The following is a 23,223-nucleotide window of genomic DNA, read 5'->3' on the forward strand; positions in this document are numbered from 1 at the left end:
AGGCCCCTGGGTTCTGTAGATCCCCAAACAAGTTTATTGGGTTCATTAACTTTAACAAGGGACCAAGACACGCCTCCTCCACCCTAGTCGCCAACTCGCAGAAACTCCTAGGGCTGGTTCCTGCGCGGCCCGCGAGGGCACCGGATCCCCACCCTCCGGCCAAGAGCTCCGCCCGCCCCGCGGCCCCGCCCAATCGGAGCCCGGCCCCGCCTGCAGCCCGCGGGAGCGCGGGGCCGGGCTTGGCTCCTCCCCTGTTGCCTTCGCTCCGCTTGGCTGCCCCCCCAGCACAGGCCGGAGCTTGGGCGGAGCCCGCCGTGTCCCTGCGCTGCGCCGCGAGCCAGTCACCAGCCCCGAACCTCCTCGGGCCCTACCTCCAGGCCCGCCCCGGCCCAGTCCTCGGCTCGGCTCGCCGGAGCCCCACCCCCGGCCCGCCCCGCCGTCGGTGCGCGGCGGCCGGGAAGGCGCCTCCCGCAGACGCTCGGAGCTGTCGATCCGAGAGCTGCCCGCTGAGGGCCGGCGGCGGGAGCGGAGTGGGTCGGGCGGGGCCGAGCCGGGCCGTGGGCCGTGTGGGGGCCGGGCGGCGGCCGGGCCGGCGGACGGCGGGATGGGCTGCACCGTGAGCGCCGAGGACAAGGCGGCGGCCGAGCGCTCTAAGATGATCGATAAGAACCTGCGGGAGGACGGCGAGAAGGCGGCGCGGGAGGTGAAGTTGCTGCTGTTGGGTGAGGCCGCACCCCGTCCTGGGACCCTTGATTCCCGGCTCGAATCCCCAGACGAGGACTTTAACTGCCAGATAAGGGCTTCAAACTCCCAGACCTAGCCTGGACCCCCAAGTCCAGCCTGGCCAGGACCCCCAAATAGGGTTAGAAACTCTGGGTTGGTATAAACCTTTGGTCCTAACCCAGACTCCAGATCAGACCCCCAATTCATCCCAGACCCCTCAAAACCAACGGTGCCCTAACACTGGCTGCCCAGAATGCTGCGTGGCCATCCGCTATTGCTAACCAATCTCACAGAACTTCAGAGCCCCTACCTTGTCCTTCCATCCTTCCCTAGAGTTTATCCAAACCCCCAGAACCTCACTTGGTCCCCACCCTCAGGCTCCACCTGTTTCTCCCACCTGCACCTTCTGTTTCCTATTGGGCATGAGCATCCCCTGGGGCCCCTACCAGGCCCCCACCCACTCCCTCCTAACCCTTCTGTGTCCCATCCCTATTCTGGAATCTGTATCCTCCACCTGTGCGCTCTGACCCCAAGGGACCTCTCAAGTGGGAAACTGCTCTTGAGCCCTCTCCCCACCTGGAGCCCCTTCTGAGACGGAGACCCCTGCTTCCTGCTTCTGGCCCACCAGATCCCTCTCTGCACGCATCACTCCCCACACCCTCTGCTCCTCCTCCCTTAAGTCCTCTCCCCCAACCTGGCCTTCCTCAGATTCCTCCACCCCTCCTGCACCAGATGGGCTGGGGGGGAGGAGGGGGCCAGGGGCTGAAGAAGGCCTAGGCTGCATTAGGCAGACCCCTAAGGGGCTGGACTGAGATTCCACTGGTCCGTGCTGAGGAAGGGGGCTAGGCCTCAAGCTTCCCAGGGAGGTTCCACTTGCTGTATGTTTCCTAGTTTCCAAGGCCAGTCTAGGAAGTAGGAGGGAGTATGGAGGAGTTGGGGTTGTGGCTACCTCCAAGCCAGGGAAGATGGTGGCTGCTGGAGGGGTGGGGGGAAGTGGAAGTGGTGAGACAGCCGACATATTGCTGCCCTGTGGCCAAGGAGATCTCCTGATAGGTGCTGGGCTTCCCACACCCCTTCTGGGCTAAAAGGCCTGGGACATGGCCTCCGAGGGCTTGCTGCATCTTGGGGCCCTGTGAGGGGTAGTGGTACTGGCTGAATGAGGGCTTGAGAGGCTACTGGGGGTGGGCCAGAGTGCCTCTGAGCATCTGTGAGGGCTGGCCCTTTGCAAAGACAGTGAGCCTGGTGGTTGTCTCTGTCCAGCCTCCCACTGGGGAGCAGGGGTGGTGCCCAGTGTAAGCCTGATTTTAATTTGGGGGGTTTCAGGGTTGGGGGAAGGGAGGCCCTTGCAGCAGCGCAGCAGTGTTATAGGCTGGATAGAATGTGGGGGGTGTGGCCCTCAGCCCCAAAACTGCCACAGGGCCCCAGGCTGTGAAAGGGGGGCTTTTTGTGCTGGGCCTGTGGCTAAGGAACAGCACTTCTGTCCATTATTGGACCATCTGTTGACTGTCCCTGCAGGCCCAGCCTTGGGGGCACAGCCCCAGAGGTTTCAAAATGGCATCCGCTCCGCTGCTGCCTGGGAGGAAGAGAAGGGGCGGGAAGGGGCGGCGGCCCAGCCTCCTGGGCTGCTTTGCGTTGGGCGCTTGCCTCTTCCTGTCTCTGCTGTGAGTGCGGCAGCGGCAGTGAGTGGGTGTCGACGCAGCGGAATGCCCGTCTGCCCGTTGCTGCCGCTGCCCGCTGGGCCTGGGGAGGGCACTTCCGGTACTACTGCCTCCCAGTGCCCAGCAAGGAGCCTGTAGCCAGCCTCTCCCCAGGCTGATTGCAGTTATTGTGGTGGCTGAGAGGTGTGGGACTGGAACATAGGGCTGGAGACACAGGGCTCCTGGCCAGTTCTGTGCCAACTCCAGCAGAGTCCTTCATCCCACTAGGCTTGTGCCTTGGAGCCTGGCTCAGCTCTTTGGCCAGACAGGTGGGACCTAGCAACCCCTCCCACAGTGGGCTGGTGGCAGCCAGGGATGCAGGGTATGGCTCAGCACTTTCTAGTGTGGAGAGTCTATCCCAGTGTCCTGCCCCTCTGGACTTTGCTTCCTCTGTTTGAGCCAAAGGAGTGCTCGGGCTCAGGTTGGGGAGAACAAGAGCCTCCTGGAGGTTCCCGTGGGGGTTAAGACCCTGCAGAGCTGTGCTACAAAGGGCTGAGCTCAAGCTCTGCCTGATACTGAAGACTCGATGTGCCCTGGCTGCCCGGGGAGGGGTCCTAGCTTGAGCCATCTCTTCTCCATCCAGGTATAAGGTGGCCATGGGAGCCCAGCTGTGGCAGGTTCAGAGTTCTGGGCACCTGTCCCAGGTAGCGGGAGACTCTGTCAGGGCAACGGGACTCAGGCTGGGCAATTGCCAGCCTTCCCTCCCAGCTAGAACCACGCCTACTGCCTCGCCCGCACACTGGCTCCTTCCAGTCCTGGGTAGCCCTGCCAGCAGGCAGGCACAGTCACTGTCACCAGGGCAGAGGCAGATGTGGTACATATTGGCAAAAGAGTTTTTCCTGGCCTCTTGGTTGGGGGAGCAGAGGAGCTGATACCAGTCCTACTCCAAGGATACTCCCCATCCCTACCCAGTTCAGCTTTAGTGACCCAAGTCACTAAAGTGGGATTTGGGGCCTTGGGCTGGGCACTTAGGAGAAAGGAAGCCAGAGTGTGTGTGAGGGGGTTGGGGAGAGCAAGAGTCTTTGATTTGGGATGGGCTTGTGTGGAAAGCCTCGCAGAAAAAGGAGAGACAGTATCTGCTGTTGGCTTCAGGAAGTCTTTAGAGTATAAATACAACAGCTCTCTCTTACCCTTGGGACTTTGCCTCTGTTGTTTCCTACTTGATTGTTCTTTAAAACTTTATTTTTTTATTTTTTAGACAGAGTCTCACTCTTGTTGCCCCGGCTAGAGTGCTGTGGTGTCAGCCTCGCTCACAGCAACCTCAAACTCCTGGCTCAAGTGATCCTGCTGCCTCAGCCTCCCAAGTAGCTGGGACTACAGGCACGTGCCACCATGCCTGGCTAATTTTTTCTATATATTTTTAGTTGGCCAATTAATTTCTTTCTATTTTTAGTAGAGACGGGGTCTCACTCTTGCTCAGGCTGGTCTCGAACTCCTGAGCTCAAATGATCCACCTGCCTCGGCCTCCAAGAGTGCTAGGGTTACAGGCGTGAGCCACCGCGCGAGCCACCGCGTGAGCCACCGCGTTCTTTAAAACTTTATTCAGGGATCACCTCCCAGGATCCTTCCTTGACATCCTCCCTCCATGGAGGCTGCTAAAACATCTCTGGCTCCCATGCTACTGTTTTCCCCTTCAGAGTGCTGTATTTGCCCAGCTGCTTTCCCTCGAGACTGCAGGGGCAGGGCTGTGTCCTCTTCTTTTCTGTGCCCAGCATGGAGCCTGGCACCTACTGGGTCCTTCTCAGCTGTTTGTTGAATGAAGAGTCCTCTGAGCTTGGTTTGGGGGATGAGTAGAGGAGGAGTAAGGAGGTGGTCACTGAGCCGCAGTTTGGCATACCGTGGGCAGGTGGCAGGGGCCCAGTGCAGAGCCAATGACCAGGGTTAAGGGGACACTGAGAAAAGTTCTTTGGGTTGTTTCCCCCTAGCCCCACCACAGGCTGTGCTGGCAGCTCGGAGTCAGCCCTTACCCCAGCCTGTGAGGAACTCCTGATGACCAGCCTGCCGCCTGTCACAGGGCACAGCACACAGTAGGGACTCTAACTGTTCATATGGGAGAGTAGCTTTGTATTATTCCCAACTTAGGCTGTTTTGGGCCTGCTGCAGGGCTGCTGCTCTGACACTTCACTAGTTAACAGAGCCTGAGCTGGCTGCTCCAGCTGTCAGCAGCTGGGGCTGCCCCATAGCCCTGGGGCTTAGACCAGAGCAATGCTGCAGAAGTTCTGAGCCTGGCCAGTGTAGAGACTGAGCATAGCAAGGATTCAATTAAATGTACCACAAGAAAAGGGAGTTTTGTGACCCTTGTCCCATCTGGGTCTCTGGCAAAGGGCTGGCATACTATAGGTGCCTAATAAATGTGTGTGGAAAGAATATGGAAGCTATTGAACACCTCCATGAATAGGGCATAGCTCGCAGGGAGAGGGATAAGTGTAATCCTGGGGCTGCCACTTGGAGCCTGGTCTGGCTGGAGACAGATGGCAAGGCTGGCCTAGGATCGTGGCTGGCTCGGTAGTGGGTAGACTCTAGCAGTGCCTGTGAGGGGGCCTTTGTGGAGGAGGCAGTCTCTGGGTAGCCTTGAAAAATGAACACCATTTGCCAGGGCCAGACACTGGGGGTCAGAGGGACCAACTCTGCAAGGGGGGCACTGCAGCGGGAAGACCTGGCCTAGATTACAAAAAAGCCTTGGGTGGGTGTTTCCTGGCTTAGAGGAAGGAGGCTCACCCTCCCTGGACCAGTTCCTGGGGTCACACAGACCTGGGTTTGAATCCCAGCTCCACCTAGGACACTGGCCGAGAAACCCCTCATCAGGTGAAGCCCTGGCAGTTCTGCATAACCTGGGGACAGGGGTGCCTGCCTGTAGCCACAAGTGTTGTGGGGACAGTGCACCAGAGCCTGGAGGTATGAAAATGGGTGAGGGACCTGCTGCCGACTCTTGCAGAGCTAAGAGTGTGGTGGAAAGCGGTCTCCCACCCTAGAGGCTACCTGGACCTAGTATGAATGCCCTCAGAAACCCCATGCTCTGCTCTCAGGCAGCTGCTCACAGCAAGTGGGGAAACCAAGCCATATAGATAGTTGGTGTCAGCTGGAGTGACAGACTGTCCTGGGGACCTTAGGCCCAAACTCTAGGGGCCTAGAGTTGGGGATGTGGCGGGGCCTGGGTGCCAGGTGGGCTGGTACCCAGGCGGGCCTCCAGCTCTGACTTTCTCCTCCAGCCCTCTTCTTCCCGGCTGGATTTCATTAGCACTTGAATGGGGGGCGGGGTGGCTTGGGCCTCTGACTCTCTTCTTCCCACCCCTCCCCCAGGCTGGGCAAGGCTTTGTCTGCAAGAGCCGGCTGGGATAGAACTCCCACACTAGGGAGTTGAGGGGGGGCCATGCCATCTCCGACCCCTTTGCCTGCATCTGCCCAGTCTCGCTAGGCTTGGGCCCTGCCCATCAGCCAATATTGGTGCAGCCAACATGAGAAGTCAAAGCTTTGGGGCTAGGTCTATAAGGGATGTCCCTGAACCGGGAGACTAGGTGAATCAGGGCAACTGGAGCTCAGCTGGGGGGATCCCAGGCAGATGGAGGTGGGAGGTAGGGAACCCTGGACAGAGGGCAGTGCAGGTGGTAAGGACAGAAAGAATGAGCTGTGGCTGGAGGTGGAAGTCAAGCCTGACTTGGAGGCACAGGCTTCCATGCCAGAAGCCCTGAGGGGACATCAAGCCACCCACTGTGTTTGAAGTGGAGCCTAAGCTGGTACATGGGCACTGGGCATGGTCAAGGACCACTTTGCAACTGGGCAGCCTGTCAGCAAGTGGGGAAACCCTCCCTGTGCTGGTCTCAGAGACATGGTCACTGAGTGGCATTGCTGGTGTCCCAGGCCTGTGAACATTTGTTTACCCAGGAAGCAGCAGCAGGTAGTGCCAAGAGGGAAGTGTGATCAGATCCCAGTGAGGTCCTTAGGTCTCTAGCACTGCAACTGGGATAGAGGCTGCTTGGGCCACAGGCAGGCTCACTGGCTCTATATACCCTGCCCTTAATCTCAGTCCCTGGCTGTGTGTCTCTTGGTCTTTGTCTCTAAAAGCCAGCCATTCACTTGGCAGGAACAGGATGGAGGAAGCTTTGTGTGCCCCAAGCTCTTAGCCACTGAGGGACCACGGCCAGCCCTGACCACACTCCCAGCACAGAATGAGACAGTCTGACCCACAGCCCAAGTGCTGCCTCCCTGACACCCGTTTGAGCTGTGGGGGAGGCAGGGCTGGGCAGATGGGAGCAAAGCACAGGCCAGGCAGCTGTCTCACCTTCTCAGCATCTTGGGCCAGGAGTCCCAGGCTAGGAGTTCGGTGAGGACAGGGAGGGGATCAGCAGGCTCTGGTCTGGCCACAGCTGATGGCCCTGCCTAAGAAGGCTCTGCAAGGTGCCCTGGGCAGGGCAAAAGATTGGGCCCTTTGATGGTGGCCTTGGTACCTGATGCTCTCAGACAGCCCCTCCCTCAGCTACAGGTGCAGGGTGGGGCCCCCTCTGCCCAGTCCCACCCAGCCCCTCTAGCCTGGAGCTCTTGTTCTTACTAACCCCCAATCCCACCCACACCTTGATGTTACTTCTTGGGGCTGTGGCTGCTCTTGGTGGTTTGGGAGGAATAATCTCCCAAATCTCACTAGACATTTGGTGGTCTGGACCTTCAGTTTGGCCTTCTGTGTATACATACAAGGCTTGGAAGGTAGTGCCAGGCCAGTCTGAGCAAAGGCCTAAATGTGGCATCTTCTAAAGCTTCTTGGAGAGAAGGTGTCTTTGTAGCTTGGGGGATTCACAGCCTCCTGTTACAGCCTCGGGACATGCAGAGGCAATGTTGATGGCAGCACCCACAGATCCTTATCTCGCCCCAGGCAGGGAGCAGGGAGGAGGGGGCAGTGAAGTCTGCATGGCAGGGCTGGGCCTCTCAGGGAAGTGGTGTCCACACCAGAGGAAAAGGAGGAAGCAGCTGGGGGAGGAGGAGCCCAAAAGAGGAAGAAGCCAAGAAGGCTGCTTTGTGCTGGGGCAGGGGGTACAAGCCCCGGGCCTTTGTCAGCTGGGGGTGTTTAGGAGGTACGCACCTGCCCAGGCTCATCTCTGCTCTCCTATGGGCCACCCTACTGGCGGTCACTGCATTGGGCCAATCCGGGTAGTTCTGTCCCTTGTCCTGCCCCAGGAACTACTGGGCCCAGGATCCCAGAGAAGGTGGTGCCTCTGAGAAGGATTCCAGGCCCCTCCTTTGGCCACAGGAAGTGGTGGCTGGGAGAGGGATGCTGGCAGGAGGGCTAGCAGGAAGGCAGAGGGCTGCTCTTAGATTCCCGAGCGGCCATTGCCCTCCAAAGCCGGAAGGCCAGCCACAGGCCGAGATGAATGCCTGGAAATGGAGCAGCAACCCCGGGATTAGCTCACTGTGGGTTTCCCCCACCTGGCAGGGGACAGAGGAGCCTTTGGCCCAGCCTAAGGATTCCCCACTGCCACTACCCACTGGGGGTGGGGGTGCCTTCACTGGGCCTCAGTTTCCCCTCTGGTGATAACAGCAGCTGCCTCTGATTGAGCCTTTGCTATTGTGTGGAGCTGGACTCTTCATGGTCTGATTTAATCCTGTGAGGCTGGGCTGACATTACACCCATTTCACTGATGGGGAAACTGAGGCTCAGGGACTTCATATGATTTACACAGTAAGTGGATATGCCAAAATAGGACCCAGGTAGTGACTGAGCACCTGCCCTTGAATACTGTGGCCCCTTGGGAGTGTGTGCCAGCTGGCGGGAATTGATCAGTCTTGATCAGTCAGGACAACGGGCAGATGCTGTGCAGGGACACGTGTGTTCTGCATACGCCTAGGGGCCCTGCGTCAGGGGCCTTAATCCCTGGATGTTGGAAGGGGGCTGTCTGCCCTGGAATGTGGGAGCCAAGACACCGTGCATGAATCTCTATACTGTGGAAACTAGAAATGTGCCGTGTGGTCATGGGGGGACCTCATCCTACATACAGGTGTTTACTTCCCAGCCTTCCTCCTAGTCCATGCCCCCTCACAGTGATGCTCATGTCATAGTTGGCAACTTAGCACTTCATTTTTCTCTAATATTTTGCTTGTTTCTCCCACAACCCCCAATCTTAGAGGGCCTGAGACCAGGCCTGAGGAAGGCTCAGAAGCTGTTGCAGGGTGGGGGCCTCTGGGACTGGTAGTTGTCCAGAGGAGTGGAAGGGAAGAGTGTCCCTGTGGGGCTCCCACTGTGAGAACAGGCTCAGTGGTGTGTGTATGGTACCAGGTGGCAGCTGAACGTGACCATGGTGTCATGACTGCATGATGGCTAGTGAGGCCAGTTTCTCAAACTCCATGGCCTCTGAATCTGAGTTTTGTGGCCTGGCAGGGCCTTGCCCTCTCCCTTGGAGGTTCATAGAAGTTGTGTTCTATGTTGTCAGACCAGGTGGCTGAGGGACCCAAGAAAGGCTTAGGAAAGCAAGAGCAGAAGCGACCAAGCCTCTCTGGGCCATGAGGCCATGCAACCTCAGGGCCACTCAAGACTTTGGATCCCAGAGGGCCCAATCCCTCACCGTCCTCACTGTGTGACCTCAAGCTGTCCTCTTCCATCTTTGTGCCCAGTGCAGGGACCTGTGATGCCATGTATTCTAGTGCCTTGAGAACAGCAAAAGGATTCCTGAAATGAGGAAGCGTCCAGGAAGAGTGGTAGGCCAAATGTCCTGGCTTCTTGTGTGCTGGGTCTGGTCCAGCATCTCCTGGCTCCTGCAGAGAGTGAGATCTGTGGCCTGAGGGGCCAATGACAAAGGAGCTTCAGGGCCTCCTTTACTGCAGGCTGGCCTTCCTCACACCGAGCTTGAGTTTCCCTGTGTACAGTGGACGGAGCCTCACTGAAGGAGACATAGCCCTGCCCCAGAAAGCCCTCCCCATGTCTGGGCAGGAATCCAGGCCTCAGTTTCCCTTGCACAGAGATCCCTGACTTGGCAGTAGCAAGCCAGGTCCTGGTTAGTGCTTCCCTGATGGGCATAAGGAACCCCTGGAAGCTGCTGGAGGCAGCCTGAGTGCCGAGTCTGGACGGAGGGACACGCTGTGTTTGTTGGGGCATCTGGTTCTAAGACTAGGCCACACGCATGGGTGGGGGTGTTGCAAGGCCCCTTCTGCCTCCCAGGGCCAGACCTGTGCTTAGCCTCCTTGGAGAGAGTGCAGGGCCAAAGAGCAGCACCTGGAGGAAGGAAGAGACGCCAGGGGCGGAGCTTAGAGTGCCTTTGTCTGGCTGGGCCCTCTCCCCCTCCTTCCTATTCCCATTGTCTCTGCTGGCTGGGAGCTTCCCAGGGAGCCGTGGGTGGGTGGGGCACCTCCCGGAGCCGTCCCTAGTTTAGGCTGCTTTTCTGAAAATACGCTCCTGGCCCTGCCCAGCCCCCACCTCCTCCACTGTGTCTCTGGCTGCTGGGCTCGGGCTCCCTCTGGTGGTGGCGGGGCCTGGGACGGGTGTGGACCAGGGGAGGGAGGTGGAGAGCGAAGGGGAGCAGTAGGATGGGATCATGAGAAGGGCAGGCTGGGCTGGAGATGTGGCACCTTCCTGGGGTGAAAGTAGGAGGTGGTGTGCAGGCCGCCTTTGGGGTGGGCTTCCCAGGGCTCAACCCCATTTTCCCCACTTTGCCCCACTGGGGTAGGCTGGGTGGTTGTGGCCCAGGGTGTGGGCCCACCCGGTGCTTGCTGTGGGTTTGAGCTGGGCTGCTGCCCAAGCCTACCCTGTGGTCCCAGCCACAGGCTTATGAGAATCTCTGCCCTCAGGCCTGCCACGTCAGCTCTGCCTAGCCCCATGTGTTCCAGGGGAGCCCACCAGCATGGAACTCTCTGCAGGGAGGGCTTTTACACAGCCTGCCCAGCTTTCTGAGAGTGTGGGGTTGGTGAACACTGTCAGCGGTGAGGCCCCTGGTCAGGAGGAAGGCCCTGGCCATGTAGGAGTTACAGGAGTGCCGGGTTGTGTGGAAGGGAAGTAATGAACTCAGAGCAAAAAGCCAGTAGAGGAGCTAGTGGCTCTACTCCTGTCCCAGCAGGGACCCACCGCTGCTGAGAATCAGCCTGTCGGCCACTGTTTCCCATTCTTCATCTGTTCTTTATCTGAAGTCTTCAAAAGCTCTCCTTCAGATGAGGTGACCACAGCAGTCCACTCTGCAGGTTGCCATTGCAGTGACCAGCACAGCATGGTCATTACAAGCTGCTGGAATGAGAGGTTTGGAGAGAATCTGCAGTTTTCCAAAGGGTAGAAAAATAGTGATAACTTGAACCTCAGGGAGATCTCAGGAAGGATCAGGATGGGCATCAGAGTTGTGGCAGGTCTGGACCTCCCCCTGGCAGAGGATCTGAAAGTGAGAGGTGGGCTGGTCAGCCACTTGAGGCTTGGCAGCCTCTGCACAAAGGAACCTGAGGACAGCAGCATTTGACAGCCTCCCAGCAGATCAAAGCCTCATCTAGGAGTTTGAAGGTCCCAGATGAACAGACAGCAGTGACTTGAATGCTGGGGCCAGGGATAAGCACCAAGAGATAGGACCTGTGGGCCCGTCGCTTGCTGCAGAGGCCCTGCTGGCCTTGTTCACGCAGGTGGGTGTTGCTGTTTCCCTTCCCCCATTGGCCCCCTCCTCCATCGGGGCTCCTGGAGTGGAAGCAGATGTTCCAATGCAGAGCAGTTGCCAGTGCCCAGCGCATCACTGCGATTACCACCTGCCTGCTGTGGGCCCAGCAGCTGCGCCACAGGCAAGAGCTACAGAGGTCTCTTCCTTGGCAGGAAGAGGTGTGGCCCAGTGAGAATACCAAGGCCACCCCAGGGAACCTCTGTGGGCTTCTCTGGTCTCCCCCAGCTGGGGATGGAGCACCTGATGGGGCTCTCTGTGGGCAGGAGGGGCCGACTCCTGCCACCTTCTATTGGCTCTTTTGCAGCAACCTGGAGTCAGTTGGTGAAGCTCCTTCTCCTAAGAGGAGGGCACAGGGATGAGTGCGGGGAGCTAGGTGTTCACACTCAGGGTGCCAGCAAAACACTGGGCCACATATCAGCTTATCTGGCAGGGGAGATCCATCAGATCCCAATGGAAAAGGGGTCCAGCCAGAGGGAAGAATGAGGCTGCTGCCCCACAGCTCCCAAGACACCTAACCTGTGGGCTGCCCGAGAGCCAGGATCTTTGCCCCACCCGTTCCATGCAGGTGCTGTGGCTCCACCCACCTCTGCTCCTGGCCGCTTCTCTGCTGGAGCTGCTCCTGGGCCATGGCCATGACTCTGTCCTCGTGCTCCCCCTGCTTCCTGCCTGGCCGCCAGCACCGTGCCTTGTCCTACCACTCACTGCTTCCCTCCTGAGTCACAGCTCTGGAAGGACAAAGGGACCGCCCTGCATCCAGGGTTAGAGGTTCCATGACCTTGTTTTACTTACCTGTCAAGTGGGGCTCTTTTTGCAATGCCCCTGCAAAGGGCAGAGATTGTCCTCCTAACTCTTAGAATTTGAGAGAGAGGCCTCAGGAGGAGAAACTGAGACTTGAAGGAAACAGTGCAGAGGGCCCCCAGCTGCCTGGGGCAGGGAGCAAGAGTCCTGGCTCCCAGCCCTGCTTGCTCAGGTGCTGCCTGCCTCGGTGTCTACTAGGTCTGCTGTTGCTAGGAAAATCAGATGCAAAGCCAGCTTGTGCTGTTATCCCTATTACTGCGCAGGGTCACAGAGTGGCCCACACCGCCTACTACGAGAGTGGCCAAAGGGCCAGATACCCTCTCCACCCCTAATGGCCAGCTAGGGAAACTGATGCATCAGGTGGACAGGGGTCCCAAAGTCACACAGGAGGGGGCAACCTTCATCCTAGATCTCAGGTGCCCTGGACATCTACCTGCCTCTGAGTCTCAGTTCACCTGGCTGAGGCCAGCATGATCAGTCAGCTGTGTGATCAACTTCAGCCTCTTGGCCTCCACTGCTCCAGCGGGGGCCCCAGTCCTGGCTGAGACTGTGGCTGTTGGTTTTTCCTCTGCTCCAGGATGTGCCCCTTCCTCCTGCTCTCTGGGAGCACGTGGGAAGCCACTGCTCCCCTTGCTGCCCTTCCGGCCCTGACGGGTGTTTGGGCCCTGGGGCAGATGGGCCTCCGTGATGGAGCATCACTAGGGTGCTGCTTTTGGATCTCCTCACATCCCTGCTTTGCTGGTGGAGGAGTGTTAGTATGTGAGATCTTGGCTGCTCCTCTGCCACACAGCCCAGTGGGAGAGAGTGGGGCTGCCATCTGACCACAGCCCTCACCCAGGCGATATACTGGACCTGGTGCTTCTAGTGCATGGGCTGAAGTGATAGAGGGCACTGCTACCCCAGCCACCGCCCCTCTGCCTGCCCAAAGCCTGCACCCCTGCCCCCACCCCAGGAAGCAGGCCGGGGACAGTCAGAAACCTAGTGATCCCCAGTACCTGGTGGCATTTGTGAGGAGAGCTCAGACTCTTCCTCTCAGGGTGGCTGCTGAGATGTGGACATTCCTGTAGGGCCACAGCTTCACCTCAGTCTCACTTGGGAAAACGTGGGTCTTGGGCAGGAGCTGAAGGCAGGCAGGGCCCTTGGGAAGATCCACCGCTCTGTCCCGTGCCTGCTATGGCTTGTTGAGTGCTGCAGAGACTGGGACCAGAGTCTGCCTGGGGAGGCAGGGAGTGAACCCAGTGACAATGGCAGCTGGACTCTGAGGACTGCGTGGCCCAGCTGCTGTACAAGGCCCTTAGGACAGCTTGAGGAGGTACCACACTATGGGCAAGGTGCGCTACCCACAGAGGGGACTGTGACTGTGTGACTTCCACCTCTCTGCATCTCAGCTTCCTCATTTGTTAGGGGGTGAGGAAAGAACCTACCTCCCAGGATTGCTGTGCAGAGATTACAAGATTAAAGTCAGTAGTGGATGTGGTAGACATGGAACAGCATCTGGCTCACAATGGGTGCTGATCACAGCCCTGCCATATATTATTATTGCTGCTTCTGTTAGTCTGTGTCAGCTTCTTCATCCTCTGAGGTGGTCTTGACTAGCCCCAAAGGATGCGGGAGAGGGGGAGCAGAGTCTCTAAGTTTGACCTCCCCACAGACCTCACCACTCACCCTGCTAAGCTGCACAGAGTGACAGACCTGCCACAGTGATGAGGAGAAATGGGACACTGGATGGGGCATGGGGCAGGTAGGCCCAGCAAGGGGAACAGCATGAGGAAAGGCCTGGAAGTGGCAAGAGTCGGTGCCTGGCAGGTGCAGGTGTGGCTGGCAGTGATGGGGCAGGAGCAGAGGGTCTGGGCAAAGGCTGGGAAGGAGAGTGGGCCTAGCTGAGGGCCATTCTACCTGGAGCTCAGGGCAGAGAGCAGCAAGGGAGCGAGGGGAGGCCTTGCCCCCTCTCCCTCTAGCCCCAGCCTGGTCTTCACACTTCCTTGCACAGACTTCCTGGGGAAGGCAGCTTCCTGGGCTATACTACTCAAGAACAGGCTTTGTGTCTGGGATGGGACCTGGGAATCTGCTTTTGTAAACACCGTCCCTGAGCATTGTCTTGCAGGGTCTGAACTATATTTTGAGAACCAGGCATCATGGTTCCATGCAACCCCTTGCCTTTCTGAGTCAGGGCTGCATGATTTTGGACCAAGACTTTTCTGAGCCTCAATTTCCAGGCTCCTTATCTGTAAAATGGGAGCAGAAACAGTATATGCTTGTGGGGCTGCCATGACAAACATAGGAGGGAATGCAGCAAATCTCTCAGTACCGGCTAAGGACAAACATGGGGCAAGGGCTCTACCAGGCCAGGGAAGAAGTTTGAGTGGGTACAGGGGTATGTGTGTGTGTATGTTGTGACAGAGAGCAATACTGCATGTCTCCCAGGTGTTAGTCCCCATCTGCTCAGTGCAGACCTCAGCTAAGCGACTAGAGGGCTTGGGCCACATCCAGGAGTGTGACACTGTCCCTGCTTAGGCCCCTGGCAGTTAAGGCTCAGTGTGTGGGGAGAAGAGGGGCTGCACCCTCCTGGAGTATGCAGGGCGCTTTCCTGCCAGCTCTGCCTGAAGTGCCGTGTTGTCCAGCACCCACTACCTCGGTGGCGAGCCTGCGTATGTGGAATCAACAGGGCTGGCCTCAAGTCTCCGGCCGAGCCCCCTGAACTCAGCCGGAGCAATGGGCAGCCACAGTGGGCAGTGGGGCTTGTGGGAGGCAAAAGCCTACGGAGAGTCTGCCATGGGGCACAGGTGCTCTGGGTTGCTTTGACCACTGTGGCCCTGCCAGCTGCACTGTGAGAGCTCAACTGCCTGCCAGGCTCAGCTGCCTCCATCGCGCTGTGCAATGATGGGCAGAGTGAGTTCTGCCTCCAGGGCTGCAGGTGGCTGAGCACTTGTTGCACACCTATGGGGCCTTCTGGGCCTGCCCTCTAACCACCTGTGCCCTCTGTTCCAGGTGCTGGGGAGTCAGGGAAGAGCACCATCGTCAAGCAAATGAAGTAAGTGCTGAAATGGGAGGCTGCTCCCAAACCTGGTACTGCTTTAAACTTTAATTTCCCCTCCTCTTCCTCTGGACTGGCACTGCCCCCCAGTACAGGCCCAGCCAGTGTTAGCAAGGCCCAGGACCTTCTCAGAGGCAGTCATCTACCCTCAGGTCCCAGTGGGTCAGGGGCAGTTTCCCCTCCTCTGAAGCAGGTCCCTGTAGGCCCCAGCAGTCCCGGACAGCCATGGGAACTCCCTGTGCCCTGGGGACCCTAACCCCTGACCCCTGGCTGTCAGGATCATCCATGAGGATGGCTACTCTGAGGAGGAATGCCGGCAGTATCGGGCGGTCGTCTACAGCAACACCATCCAGTCCATCATGGCCATCGTCAAGGCCATGGGCAACCTGCAGATTGACTTTGCTGACCCCTCCCGCGCGGTATGTGCACCCTGCCCCACCCTTCTCCACCTCCCAAAAAGCTTCAGGGCAAGTCTTGTCCTGGGGAATCTGAGAATACCCTAGCCTGGGCCCCCTTCCAGAGGTCTCCCTGCCTCCGACAGGCAGGGTGGGGGTGCATTGCTTCAACTGGCTGACCACCCACCGCTGTGCCCAGGACGACGCCAGGCAGCTGTTTGCACTGTCTTGCACTGCTGAGGAGCAGGGTGTGCTCCCTGAGGACCTGTCCGGCGTCATCCGGAGGCTCTGGGCTGACCACGGTGTGCAGGCCTGCTTTGGCCGCTCAAGGGAGTACCAGCTCAACGACTCAGCCGCCTAGTGAGTGCTCCAGGGGCTGGGCAGGGGATGGGGGGGTCTGTACTACAGGCTGGATTGGAGGGCCTGTGTACCCCGCAAAGGATACTGCTGGTCTCTGTTTATGAAGTTGATGGCTTGTGACTAAGGCCTTGTTTTTTGTTTTTTTTTGTTTTTGTTTTTTTTTGAGACAGAGTCTCATTCTGTTGCCCAGGCTAGAATGCCATGGGTCAGCCTAGTTCATGGCAACCTCTAACTCCTGGGCTCAAGAGATCCTCCTGCCTCAGCCTCCTGAGTAGCTGGGACTACAGGCATGTGCTACTATGCCCAGCTAATTTATTTATTTTTTATTTATTTATTTATTTATTTATTTTTTAGTTATCCAGCTAATTTCTTTCTATTATTTTAGTAGAAACAGAGTCTTGCTCTTGCTCAAGCTGGAAGGCCTTGTTTTTGGTTTGGATGAGGGTGGGGTGGGTGGTACTGAAAAGCCAGAAGGAATGACAAGCAGGGTGGCTTATCCAGCACATCTCTTCTAGCCAATTGAGTCTGATCTGTCTCCACAATTATTCTTTTTTTTTTTAATTTTAATTTTTTTTTGGAGACAGAGTCTCGCTTTGTTGCCCAGGCTAGCGTGCCATGGCGTCAGCCTAGCTCACAGCAACCTCAATCTCCTAGGCTAAAGCAATCCTTCTGCCTCAGCCTCCCAAGTAGCTGGGACTACAGGCATGCGCCACCATGCCCGGCTAATTTTTTCTATATATTTTTAGTTGTCCAGCTAATTTCTATTTTTAGTAGAGACAGGATCTCGCTCTTGCTCAGGCTGGTCTCGAACTCCTGAGCTCAAACGATCCCCCCCATCTCAGCCTCCCAGAGTGCTAGGATTACAGGTGTAAGCCACCACGCCCGGCCTGTTTCCACAATCATTCTAAAGAACATTTGCTGCCACCTACTCTGTGTCAGGCCCTGTACAAGGCTTCAAGGACAGTGATGAGTGGAGCAGACAAGTCCCCATGCAGTGACAACTTAGGGTATCAGTGTCATGGTGGGTGTCGGTAGTCCAGATGAGGGACTGCCTCAGCTGAGCTCCGAATGAGAGCTGGCTAGGGGAGGGATGGGCAAAGGGATTCCAGGCAGTAGAGAGGTGGCTGTGCTTGAAGACACACAGGCTGGCTGCAGAGAGGGCTGCAAGGGGGAAAGGGTTTTCTGGGAGGTGACAGGTGTGCATAGAGGTTGGAGCCCAGGACTCAGCTGGGGAATTGCAGAGGGTACAGGAGTCCCAGAGGCGAAACAGGTCTGGACCCTTTGGACCTGGCCCACAGTTCTGAACTCCTTCCCTGCAATTCCTACCATATACTAGGACTGGTGCAGAACAGACAAGCTGTTAGCCAGTGAGGGTGGCCACAGGTCTATAGGAGACATCCACAGGTTTGGGATGGTGCCACAGATAGGCTGCTGTCCCTGTACTCTAATCTTCCCTCCCCTATCTCTGCTTAAGCCGTTCCCTCTGCCTGGAATTCCCTTTTGGCTCCTACTGCCCCTCTAATCCTGAGCCTGCCCAGAGAGGGGCTGGACCTCGGCAAGGGGGAGGGGGAGGAGGGTCTTGCCTAGCTGTGATTCCTGAGCCCTTCCCCAGTTACATGGACAGCCTCCTCCCAACCTCCTCTGTAGCCTTAATACCCTCGTGAATGTGGCCCCGCACAGGAGCTGTGACATCACAGCCAAATGCTGTAGGGGCCTCCAGGCCTCAGTGCCACCCCTCCCCGAGGTCATAGGCTCAGCCACCTGCAGAGCTTGTGGGTTATAGAGGAGGGAGGGGTGAGCCCTACCAATCATTGCCACCTCAGTGCTCACAGTATTCAAAGGGGATGGGGATAGAGCCACCTCCGGGCTATTTCCCACTTCTCCATCATCCTGTTTCTTCATTCTCCAGACATTAGGCACCCACTGTGTGCCCGGCACTGTTTTAGGAGAGGAAATTCGGCAGTGAACACAGGCCCTGCTCTCCCAGGCAGGTTTATGCTTTGACAAGACCACCGGGGGTGGGGGTGGATGAGAAGGCCACAGGGAAGAGGCATGGTCCAACCCTCTTCACAGCAGTCCTCTAAGACTACAGCGGGGCAAGGGGTCCCTGGGGTGACCCACCTATTAGGGAGAAAGGAGAGGCTGAAGGCTCTTGTCAGTAGAGGGTGGGGAGTATGCAGGTCACAGCACATGCGTCATGGTCCCCAGCGGCCCTTCCTGTTTTTCTGTTCTGTCCCTGTGTCTCTGAGATCATTTCCCTCTGTCTGGGTTTGGCCTGGCTGCTGGTGGGAGCGAAGGGCTGGCCCCAGCAGCCTTGCCCCAGGAGTGAGAATTCAGCACAGGGCAGCAGCATGGAGGCCTGGACCCAGCCCCCAAGACATGGCAAGGGTATTGAGGCAGGCAGCAGAGCAGGTCCCAGCAGGGCTGGCATTAATACTAATTAAGGGAGCTGATAATGAGGAGCCCTGGGACCCCTGACAAGCAGGTGTCTATGCCCTCCCCTTGAGGAGCCCAGATTTTATTGGGCACTGGGCAAAGAGCCCACAGGGCCTGGCAGGCCCCAACCTGTCCAGGTCCACATCGAGGGACCACACCAGGCTGCTCTGCGGCTGGTGCCATAATTAGCATCCCAAATACCTCCCTGAAGGACTAATTTGTCCCCTCCTACTCCCTTTGCCTTTAGCCCCGACATCCTGGCTCCTGTCCGAGGCAAGGCTGGTCCAGACCCTCGGTGCTGGGGCTTGGCTAACTGGCCAGCCACACAGCCACACCTCCTCCAGCCCTGTTCCATGGGTGGGAGGCACATGACAGGGACCAGGCTTTTTCATTTGAGCAATGAATGGAATGCAGGCAAGGGTTAAAGAGGCAAGGGCTTTGCCTGAGAAATGGGGATGGGAGGGAAGGGGCCTCTTCCAGCTGGCCCCCACCGACCCTCCTACCCCACCCCCAGCTACCTGAACGACCTGGAGCGCATCGCACAGAGTGACTACATCCCCACGCAGCAGGACGTGCTACGGACCCGAGTGAAGACCACGGGTATCGTGGAGACACATTTCACCTTCAAGGACCTACACTTCAAGTGAGCGGGCGTGTGGGCAGGGTGGAGGGTTGAGGGGCAGCACCGGCCAACCATTGGGCTGGAAGGAGGAGCCGGACCAGGAGCCCCCAGCCCACTCTGAGGTTTCTCAAGGCCCTATCCTGGGGATGCATGTCCTCATACCTAGTGCGTCCACGCCTCCTTGCTCACGGCCTCTGCTGCCCCCGCCCCACGGGCTGCAGCTTCCTTGCTGTCTGGGCCCCTGGCCCAGCCAGTCCAGACTTGCCCTGGCCCAGAACCAGGGGTGAGGTGGGCAAGTGGGGATGATTCCATGAAGGCAGCTGTCCCACTCTGTCCTCAGTCTGCTGGCTGTGAAATGGGGCAGAAAGCCTCCCTTGGGGCTCCCTTCCTAGAGCTAAGGTGATCCTGTGTCCGGCCACAGGATGTTTGATGTGGGTGGCCAGCGGTCGGAGCGGAAGAAGTGGATCCACTGCTTTGAGGGCGTCACAGCCATCATCTTCTGCGTAGCCTTGAGCGCCTATGACTTGGTGCTAGCCGAGGACGAGGAGATGGTGAGAGGCTGAGGGAACACTGGGGGTGGGGAGGGAGCAGTGGCTGGCGCTGACCTCACCGTCCTGCCCCCAGAACCGCATGCATGAGAGCATGAAGCTGTTTGACAGCATCTGCAACAACAAGTGGTTCACGGACACATCCATCATCCTCTTCCTCAACAAGAAGGACCTGTTCGAGGAGAAGATCACACAAAGCCCCCTGACCATCTGCTTCCCCGAGTACACAGGTGTGGGGACTGTGGGGACGGGCCGCTGGGGAGGGGCGGTGCCTATCCCAAAAGGAGCCAGTGGTGACCAGGTGGCCCTCAGGTGCCCCCTACTGGACAGATGGGTGACCATGGGATACACGAAGCGCTGGTGCCTCACTTTGGCTTGTATACTTGTGTCTGCACATGGGGGCCCTTCTTACACACCTGGGCATGTATCCCTGAACTCAGGCACATGGGCATCCTCCTTCCCACAACCAGGTACCCTCTTTACACACAGGCATGCGTGTGCACCCACACATCTTGCCATGTGTGCACATGCATGCACACAATATCTGCTTGCCCATCCACACGCGCACAACCTCACTGGACCTGTAGGACAGGGCCTGCCTGCCCCACACACAGCACAAGTCTTCACCATTTTGTCTCCCCCAGGGGCCAACAAGTATGATGAGGCAGCCAGCTACATCCAGAGTAAGTTTGAAGACCTGAATAAGCGCAAAGACACCAAGGAGATCTATACGCACTTCACATGCGCCACAGACACCAAGAACGTGCAGTTCGTGTTTGATGCCGTCACCGACGTCATCATCAAGAATAACCTGAAGGACTGCGGCCTCTTTTGAGGGGCAGTGGAGCCTGGCAGGATGGTGAGCCAGAGGGGCATGAGGCAGGGAGCTGGGCAAGGACAGAGTGGGGCCTGGAGCCCAGGGAGGGGCAGGGTTGGGATGGGGGAGGGACCAGGTGGGGGTGGGGAACGGGGTGGGGGGAGCAGTAGGTGACCAGAGGACAAGGTAGGGAGTTCCTGATGGTGGATCAGGGGTCAAATGAGTGGGGCGCAGGGCACTGAGGAGGTAGCACAGGTAGGCCTTGCCCAGTAGTCCAGACAGAAGAGCCTGGCCTTGCCCTGGGACAGAACTAGAGGGCTGTCCCAATATTCCTTGGAGAAATCTCACCTGCTCACCCGCCAGGCCATTGCCCTGGCCTGACAGAAGATGCATGCTGGGCAGGGCCCACCTCCTGCTGGTCACTGTGACCAGCTCCATACACACCCCTAGCCACCTTTCCCTTGGACCTGAGGGTCCTGGGCTTAGGCTAGACCCACTTGCCCTGCTGGGGGTGGGGGTGACTGCCCTCACCTGTGTAACCCAGCAACAGAAACTAGCTCCTAGGGGTGGTAACTGTGTCCCTGGTAATAAGTGGGTGGGAAAAAAGGAGAGGGTCATTGTCTAGGGAGACGGGAAGAGAGGCACACACTGGCTACCTCCTGACCCATGACCTGACTGTCCTCTACCTCCCCAGGGCCACCGCCGACTCTGCTCGCCCAGCCCCTAAGGAAGATAGGGGCAAGAAGACCACGCTCCCCGCCTGTCCCCCAGCCGCTTTTCCCCTATCTTCTCTCTGTTCTCAGCTCCCCATCTCCCTCAGCTCCAGACGTAGTGGAGGGGTTGCCCTAGGCCTCCCTATTTGAGGCCTGCCCTTTTCTGAGGTGCCAGGAATGGCCATGGTACCCTTTCTGGGCATCTGTTCTGGTTTTTTAACCATTGTCTTGTTCTGTGGGGGGGGAGGGGAGCACATGCTGAGTCCCCCAAGGCCTTTGTCTGGAGAGGCACCCACTTCTCCAGCCTGGACCCCTGGCTTTGCCTAACACCAGCCCCTGCCCCCTCCCAAGTCCAAATGTTTACAGGGAGCCTCCTGCCCACCCCACCCCCAGCCGCTCGGAGGCCCCAAAGGAAAAAGCACAAGAAGCGTGAGACGCCACCATTCCTGGAGACCACAGTCCACCTGCTCATTCTCGTAGCTTTTTAAAAAAATGAAAGTAAAGGAAAAAAAAAACTGCAAACCTAGAAAACTTTTTAGAGAAAAACTATTTAAAACTGTCAGATCCTGACCAGCACCCACCCAGCCCCCCTTCCAGTGACTCTGTGCCTTGAGTGTGTCTGCCTGTTTACACCCATCCCCCTGCTGGCCGCCCCCTGCGAGCAGCGCCCCTGCCCTGCCCTCCACAGAATTGGGTTCCAAGGGCTGTTCCAGACAACTGCCAACGTCACTGAGGGCCCTGCCCCAGCCGCCCTGGGCCCAGGCTCCATTAACCTAAATGTAGCTCCTTAGCGCTAACCTAGGAACCGCTGCTGCCTGCTGAGGGGCCGTGCCCTCATGCCCTTGCCCCAGGCCCGGGGCATTCAGCGTTGAACACTTCCTTGCTTTTTTCACGTTTTATGGAATTGTTCACCTGGTTTGAAATAATAAAATGTAGAAAGAAAAAACTGCTGGGTATTTTTCTCTCCCAGAGGCAAAGACCCAGGCTAAGATACACCAAGGTCATGGTGATCCAGTCTTCAGTCCCCACATGACAGGGTCCTGGTGCTCAGCTTTCTGGGTCACACTCAGACCCAATGCTCTGAGCTTCAGTTTTCCCACTTAGACTAGGGAACTTTCCAGCAGGGACCTGTGTGTCTCCCTCTCCTCCCAGCACTCTGCAGCCTTGGGTCTGGCACAGCCCTCCAGCCTAGCTAGAGCTGCTGGGCACATTTCTTAAGGAACTGTTCTTCTAAGGGCCTTTTCCACCTTGGGAGCAAGTGGGGTGCAGGAGGAGAATGTGACTTCTGACCTCTCAAGCACAAAGGCCCAGAGACAGCATGAGTTCCTGAGGTGACACAGCCAGGTGGGCAGCACTCTCTTGGCTTGACTAAACAGCCAGTAGGGGCCTTGAAGCATGTTCAGAAAGGTCTCTGCCCAGAAGACTCCCCCCCCATCCTGGGGGTTAGGTACAGGCAGCTCCCTGTGCCCGGTGGAGTCCTGGAAGGCTGCATTGGGACCAGGGCTCTGAGGCTATGGGAGGTGCCTTTGCGTTGCTGGAGAAGGGAAAGGCAGATGGCAGTGCCTGTGGGGTGGGCCCTGAGTGACAGGCGAGGCACAGGGGCAGCCCGGGCAGAGCCTGTGGGGAGGGCTCTGCAACACCGGTCTCCACTGGGCGGGGCTCTGAGGTTAGCGCCTCTGGCCGCCAGGGGGCGCCGCAGCCCGCGTGCTCTGTCCCGCCGGGCTGGTCACCGAGGCTGACGTCAGCGGGTCCCGCGGAGGCCGCTGGACACAAAGGCGGCTTTGTGCAGCCACCGCAGCTCTGCGCCCGCGGCGGCACAAAGCAGCCTGGGCCGGGGGCGGGCCGGGGTCGGCGCCACGGAGACGGGGAGGGAGGGGTTGGGCCGGGGACCCAGGACCCCGCCTCCGCACACCTGCCAGTGCCCCGCGGCCCGGGAGCCCCCGGGAGCTGGCAGGAGATGAAAGGCTGCCGCTGCCCGTCGGAAGGAGATCAACTCCCTGCACCCCCTGGCCCGATCCCGCCCAGTTCCTCGGGCCTTTCCTGCTACCCCTGCCTCTGAGGGCCGAAGGACAAGGACAACAGGATCCCGCGCCCAACCCAGGATCCGTGCCTTCCTTCAGAGGCTCAGGCCTGGACCCCTGAGCCCCAGGTGTGCGGGCAGGAGCTCCAGTGCTTCGGTGCCCGCCCAGCAGGAAGCGGGCGCCGGAGATGGTTCTTTCCTTATGTCCTGAGGGAGAACCCTGTACAGAGGGACCATTGACGAGCTGGCATTGTCTGCCTGATTCACCCAGTGCCTCCCTCCCTGGGTGGGCCATGTAGATAGAGCTCTAGCCAGGATCCCCCTTGTACCCGGCTTGGCAGAGGGTACGGGTGGAGTCCAGGCAAGCAGGGCTTCCCTGGGTGCAGACAGCTAGGCCCTCACCTGCCCTGGCCCTCCTACCCTGGCTCAATTTCGAGGGCATAAGGCTCCA

General features: G+C 58.3%; 1 protein-coding gene across 1 annotated transcript; it reads left to right on the forward strand.

Moving 5' to 3' along the window:
- Positions 1-457: 457 nt before the first annotated feature.
- On the forward strand, positions 458-21,274 carry GNAI2 (G protein subunit alpha i2). The gene is made up of 9 exons (XM_012771347.2): positions 458-722; positions 14,816-14,858; positions 15,139-15,280; positions 15,456-15,616; positions 18,567-18,695; positions 19,096-19,225; positions 19,299-19,452; positions 19,867-20,081; positions 20,734-21,274. Exons 1-8 carry the CDS (start codon positions 605-607, stop codon positions 20,055-20,057), a joined length of 1,068 nt encoding a protein of 355 aa, XP_012626801.1. The 5' UTR covers positions 458-604; the 3' UTR covers positions 20,058-20,081; positions 20,734-21,274.
- Positions 21,275-23,223: the final 1,949 nt, after the last annotated feature.

The sequence above is a fragment of the Microcebus murinus genome, chromosome 1 (genome assembly GCF_040939455.1).
Source record: "Microcebus murinus isolate Inina chromosome 1, M.murinus_Inina_mat1.0, whole genome shotgun sequence".
NCBI classification, from domain to species: domain Eukaryota; kingdom Metazoa; phylum Chordata; class Mammalia; order Primates; family Cheirogaleidae; genus Microcebus; species Microcebus murinus.